The sequence below is a fragment of the Dasypus novemcinctus genome, chromosome 10 (assembly GCF_030445035.2).
Source record: "Dasypus novemcinctus isolate mDasNov1 chromosome 10, mDasNov1.1.hap2, whole genome shotgun sequence".
Lineage (NCBI taxonomy): Eukaryota > Metazoa > Chordata > Mammalia > Cingulata > Dasypodidae > Dasypus > Dasypus novemcinctus.
The window spans coordinates 42,523,562-42,530,258 of NC_080682.1; the positions used below are offsets into that span (position 1 = coordinate 42,523,562).

A 6,697-nucleotide genomic window follows, 5' to 3' on the forward strand; every position below is an offset into this window, starting at 1 on the left:
TCCTGGTGAAAATGAAGAAGAGAAAACATTCCTGCATGGCGATCCAGTGCCCATGCAGTGAGCCAAGTGCCCATGTGAGTCCCCACTTGGCAAGCTAGTGCCTGCAAAGCAGGCTAGTGCCCTCGCAGCAAGGCAAGTGCCCACACACCATGCTGAGTGCACATGCGCTGAACCAGTGTCCATGCAAGTGAGCCATGCAGCAAGATGATAACATAACTAAAGAAAGACGAAGGAGAGAGTCAAAGTGAAGTGCAGCAAAGGCCAGGAACTGAGGTGGTGCAATTGAGAGGGAACCTCTATCCACATCAGAGGTCCCCAGGATGAAATCCCAATGAATCCTAGAGGAGAAAGACAAGAAGAGAAGACAAAAAGAGAAATAGATACAGAAGATCACACAGTGAATGGACACAGACAGCAGAAACAGCAGGGCAGGGGAGGGGGACAGGAAGAAAAAAAAAAAAAAACAACTAAATCAAGGGAGTGAGTGTGGCTCAGTGGTTGAGCACCTACTTCCCATGTATGACGTCCAGGGTTCAATCCCCTGTACCTCCTCAAAATAAAAGTGCCATATCCCGTTCAGGTTTATTCCAGACAGACAGCTCCAGAAAGATTGAGCACACGAGAACTGACCTGTGTGAGCTCCACCCTCCTCAGGTGAGAGTCAAAGTCAAGGAGTGTAGCCAGAGAACTGAGGCGCTGCAGCAAATATTTAAGCACAGAGCCTTCAGCAGAAGCACATGTGACATCACTCCAGCCATAACCACAAGGAGACGAGCACCTCTGCTTTGTAAGTCACAGCACATTCATTTTTAGCGAAGGTAGCTTCAGGTTGCTAATGAAACCCCAGGAGCATATAATCCCAATTAGAGAAGTGGGCCATGGAGACAGCCACACCCCTAGTCACATTAACTTAGAGGTTCAGACAAACTTTAAGGCTAAGGATGCCTCTGTTTCTACCCTTGCTTCTATACTAAGTCACCCCCATTTCATTCATTCAACCGGCAATTATTAAGCAGCTGCTATGTGCAGGGCATGGTTTTCGGCCCTCTATTTGGAAATAAACTGGTGTTAAATATGAAGTGATTTTTTTTTCAATAGCAAGACAAATTGGAACTAAACTAGCCCCTTGACTATCACGTTAGGTTATCACGGTCCTGTGAAAAGTGTCTGCACGCTATGAGGCAGGTAACTTGGACAAGAGATAGTAGAGTGTGGTGCTTAAAATCATGGGCTGCGAAGTCAAGCTGTCTTCCTAAAGGCTGACTCTGCCTCTTGCTAATCTTCAAAAAGTGGCTTAATCTCTCTGAGATGCCAGTTCCTCATCTGCATTTTTTTCTTTCTTAGCTTTAAAGAAATAATTATACAGTCAGAGTTGGAGCTGTTAACACTATAACCACCACCCCAGCAATTGGTAGTACAATTAGGAAAAAATCAACTTGTAAAGATATGGACATGAACAACATATGAGCCCTTTAATCTAATTGATGCTTACAGATCACTACACCTTAAAACTGAAATATATACATTTTTTCAAGCACCCCTGGCACATTCACCAAGAGATACTTTACGTTGGGTCATAAAACACATTTCAATAAATTAAAACAAATGGCATCATTCAGGTTATGCTCTTTAAATATAATGGAATTAAATTAGAAAGCAATCACAATATGATATCAAAGAAGAAACTCAAATATTTGGAAATTAAACAACATATATAAAACTAATCCATTGGTCAAAGAAGAAATGATTTAAAAATTAAAATATATATTTATCCAAACCAAATGGTAAAATAAAATAAAGCATAATGTTTTGTGTGATGCAGCTAAATCATTGCTTAGAGGAAATTTATAGCTTTAAAGTCTTATATTAGAAAGGAAGAATGTTGTAAAATCAGTAAGCTGGTTTTTTTTATTTTTATTTTTTAATTAAAGCTTACATTTTATTTATGCAGCACTTCACATGCTCTATGCTTTTGTGGTTACATTTCCCATAATAAGCATTAACTACGAGGGAAAAGCTCCCCAGCAGAATCCTCCCCACCAAAATCAAACAAACAAAACAAACTTTCCTGTAACAGTCACTTTAAAACCACAGAGATTACATTTTAATCTGGATTCCAAACCTATGGGACTGCTACATGGTACCAAACTGTAGTGTGCCAAAAAATACCTGGGTTTCGACACTGCTAGATTAAAATTGCTGGCATTTTAAAATCACATCCAAACTTTTTCAATTTCCTCATTTCCAAGAAAACAAGGGAAAAAACAATACGAACAGATCTCTATGTTTAAAAGAAAGGAAAAATTCACTGAAAAGAAATATGCAAGAAACAAGTTAGGGAAATATCAATTTCTAGTCAATGCTCAATTTTTAAAAAGGTTAAAAGCAATATATCATGCAAATGAAATTACTACAGGAAACTGGAGAGAATTTTGCTGGAACAAAATGATTTTTTTAAAAGCAGCCAATGTTTACAAATTGAAATATTTAGTTCAACCTAATTGCTCGATATCAGATTGATCATGTGTAGGTAGGTTTATACTTTAAGAGCAAGGAAAAAAGAGCATATTTAGACAATATAAGAACAGAAATTAATAACTAGATAACAAAAAAAAAGAAAAACAATTTTAGACAAAAGCCAGTGGTTCTTTGAAAACAGCAACAAAACCAATAAACCCCTAGATAGACTGATGAAGCGATACGAATATCAGATAAAAAAGATTTTTACATGTGAAACTGTTATAAGATATGAAGAAGGCCAAATAACATTAATATTTATGCACCTAAGTTAGGTGCCCCAAAATCCAGAAGGCTCACAAGGGCAAAACAAAAGAAAGAAATAGATGTCTTTCCTATTATATGTAATAATAGTCTTTACTATTATATGTAATAATTCAATACACCACTCCTCAGTACTGGATAGAACACCTGAACAGAGGACAAATAAGAAAACAGAGACTCTGAATAATGTGATAAAAGAATGAGATCTAAAATACATTTCTGGAACATAACACCTCTAAACACCAGAATATACATTTTTCTCAATTGCTCTTGGATCTTTTTCCAGGATAGACCATATGTTGGGTCATAAGCCAGATCTCCATAAATTTTAAAAGACTGAAATTAAATACAAAGCACTTTACCTGATTACAATGGAATGAAGCTGGAAATTAATAACAGGCAGAAAAGAGGAAAACTCCCAAATATATGGAGATTAAACAGTACACTCAATCAGTAAGTCAAAGAAGAAATTGCAAAAGAAATCAGTAAATCTCTCGAAACAAATGAAAACAAGAATACAACATATCAAAAATGGGATTTAGCAAAGGAAGTGCTGAGAGGGAAATGTATAGACCCCAGTGCTTATATTAAAAAAAGAGCTAAAATGGAAGACTTAATTGCACACATGGATGAAACAGAAAAAGAACAGCAAACCCCAAAGCAAGTAGGAGGAAAGAAATAAAGATTGGAGCTGAAATAAATGAAAACGAGAATTGAAAAGAATAGAGAGAATCAACAAAGTAAAAAAAAAAAAAGGGTTCAGTTTAAAACAATGGGAATTTATTCACCTTTGGTTAGAGTCTGGGAAAATGTCCAAATCAAGACAACATCAAGGTTATGCTTTCTTCCAGAATATCAGCTGCCGGCTCTCCTTGGTTCCTCTGCCACATGGCAAGGCACATGGCGGTATCTGCTGTTCTCTCCCTCCTCTTCATCTATTTCAGCTTCTTGCTTCCATGGCTTTCTCCCTCTGAATTCATAGTGTTTATAAAGGACTCCAGTAAGAGGATTAAGACCCAAACTGAATGAGGTGTGTCACGCCTTAACTGAAGCAGTCTCTTCAAAGTATTCTATTTACAATGAGTCCACACCCACAATCTGGATTAACTTTAAGAACATACTTTTCTGGAGTACATACAGTTTCTAGTCACCAGGAAAGACCACAAAAGACTGGTGATAACCAGCCAAAAAAGAAGTGTGAGCATATTGATTATAGTGGCTTTTTTTTAAGATTTGGACACTCTTCATCAAACTAAATCTTATATGGAACAGATAAAAGGAGACAGTCAGCTGCTCTTATTGAACTCCCCTACCTGCCTGCTCAGCTGCCACCTATCTACCCTCCTGCTCTGCTCCTGCCCCAATCCCTGAAGTACCTCCAGAACTCTGGACTCTGGATCATAGTCCATAAACTACTGGTGCAGAGGAAATATCAAGGGCTTTGGAGCAGTCACTGAGTTGCAGATTCCTCAACTGCAAAATGTGAATCCCATCCTCTACAGTGCAGCTCTGTCCTGAGAATTAAATGTTAGCAAATTGGTAGATGCTTAACTCATATTGGTCTTTTGCCTCTTATTTGAAATTTCATGATCTACACAGTATTCCTGAGAATGCTGCCTTTATAGAATTATGTCACTAGAAATATATCTTCTGTGCCAACAGGTTGAGTCTTGATCCCATGCTTTAGGTAGCTCTTGCAGCTCAAGGCCCAGGATTTGTTTTTGTGAGGGACCAACTGCAGCCCTCAGAGCCTGAGCTGACAGAAACTCATATTTTCCTGTTTTCCCACCTTCCATTTGTAGACCTAGTTTTCCAGATACTGGATCTCTGGGACCCAGGAATATCTGAGTTTAGCCAAACCTCATTTCATAGTCTATTTTTTTTTTAAACTTTGTTTTTATTCTGAAGTAATTCCTAAATATAAGGAGATGATTAGCCCTCAGATTTGGAATTAGAACCTTATATATTTTTATCTTCTGGTAATCTTTTAAGACCAGCAGAGGGATGTACAGGAAAACACAGGTTTAGCCACCAGGCTGCTCTGATTTGAATAAGGTTCTGTGGGTAACTGACCACCTCACTAGATTGTTCTGGGATTAAACCGATAAAATATACGATATCTCTTGGGTAATTGTAAAATACAAACACACATGAATGCTCATTATTTATATCTAACTATTATTATCAGAAACAATATCAGGAGTTGATTTGTCTTAGTGTAATATTGGTATATTACTAAGGTAATTGAAATGAAAATAGAGATGCACCAACCATTTGTTAATTTACACTCTGAAGCCAAATGAATTCCAAAAACTTAATTTACCAGACATTGATTCAATTTTATATATGCTATGTATTAATATATGATATTTACTTCTGAGATGAGTAAGATTCAGGTTGCATTGGTCTATTTGGTATGAGGGGAACAAAACAAAGTATTCCCACAAAGTGCCGTGGGTATTCAAAGAAGGAGAGGGCATATCTGGATGGGATAATCATGAAGTTTCCTGAAGGTGATAACATTTCAGTTGGGCCTTGGAGGGTAAATAGATGGTACAGGTGGACAGTGGGAAAATAGAGATGGAAGGCACAAGGGAATATTCAGAAAATAGTGAGATCTACCAGAGTGTATTTTTAAATAAAGATAAATCATTAAGAGAGAGCCACATCTTAAAAGTGTTTTATGTCATGGAAGGAGCTTGTAATTGATTAGTCAGGCGATGGGGAGCCATGGAAGTCTTTGAGGAGGGGAGCAGAGAAATGCTTTTCCATGATTATGCTGGAAGCATGTGGAAGAAAATTCATCTTCTGAGAGTGATGGGCAAGGTGGGGTTTAGGGTTTTGGGGTGCGTTCTTATGTCTGGAGTGATGGCAGCAAGAACTAAGGTAGTTAAAAAGTTGTAGGACAATAATGAGGACCCAAAGGCAGTTAAACCCATACATTAATCAGCTGGCAGCTCCTGAATGAAGGAGATTGACAAGGCAACCTGGTGGTATAAGAGAGTAGGTTACCTGGGTGCTCTATTGAAATGGCTCACAAGCATGAGAAGTCAAGAAGGGGCTGAAGGACTAAGAGAAAAGCTAATGGGACAAAACCTGGAAGTATAAAATGGAGGAAAAACTAGTAAAAAGAAGAGCAGATAGGTATAAACAAAAGAGAATTTTAGAGATTAGAAATTTGAGTTCAGTATATATTATAATAAACGTGTGAGGCACAAGTGGAGAGGGCCTTGCACTGCCCTTCCGAGGTGTGACTCCTCAGGGAGTGCAGGATGACCACGTACGAGGCAAGCAGCCCTGCAAAGCTGATCACTGAAATGGAGCCACCGTTGGCAATGATTAGCAGGCCAATGAGGAACGTATCTGAGCAGACCAGCTTCAGCACAGGGTGGACATCACAGAAGTAGTGATCGATGACATTGGGGCCACAGAAGGGTAGCTGGAAAATGAGGAAGGTTTGCCCAATAGAGTGCAGCAAGCCCCCACCCCACGCGGCCCCCACCAGGAGGCCACAAACGCGCCGGTTCATGATGGTCATGTAGTGCAGGGGTTTGCAGATGGCCACATAGCGGTCATAAGCCATCACTGTCAGGAGAAAGATCTCCGTGCCACCAAAGAAATGGAGAAAAAATATCTGTATGATGCAGCCCTTGAGGGAAATGATATTCCTCTCCCTAAAAGAGTCAAAGATGAGCCTGGGGGCTGTAACAGAACTATAACACATCTCCACAAAGGACAAGTAACTGAGGAAGAAGTACATGGGGGAGGTGAGCCCTTTGCTGGCCACAATGGTCACCACAATGAGGCCATTGCCCAGCACAGTGGCTGTGTACATGAGGAGGAACATCACAGAAATGATCTTCTGCACATCCCAGTTCTGGGACAATCCCAAGAAAACAATTCCGGTCATATTGCT

At 39.2% G+C, this 6,697-nt stretch overlaps 1 protein-coding gene across 1 annotated transcript; it reads right to left on the reverse strand.

Annotated features, from left to right (window-relative positions):
- Positions 1–5,965: 5,965 nt before the first annotated feature.
- Positions 5,966–6,697, reverse strand: LOC101419190 (olfactory receptor 4X1-like). The gene has a single exon (XM_004457998.4). It carries the CDS (start codon positions 6,689–6,691, stop codon positions 5,966–5,968), a length of 726 nt encoding a protein of 241 aa, XP_004458055.2. The 5' UTR covers positions 6,692–6,697.

What these genes read in the sequence shown, in the direction of transcription:
- LOC101419190 (XM_004457998.4), bottom strand. Translation starts at nt 6,691, where the DNA reads ATGACCGGAATTGTTTTCTTGGGATTGTCCCAGAACTGGGATGTGCAG.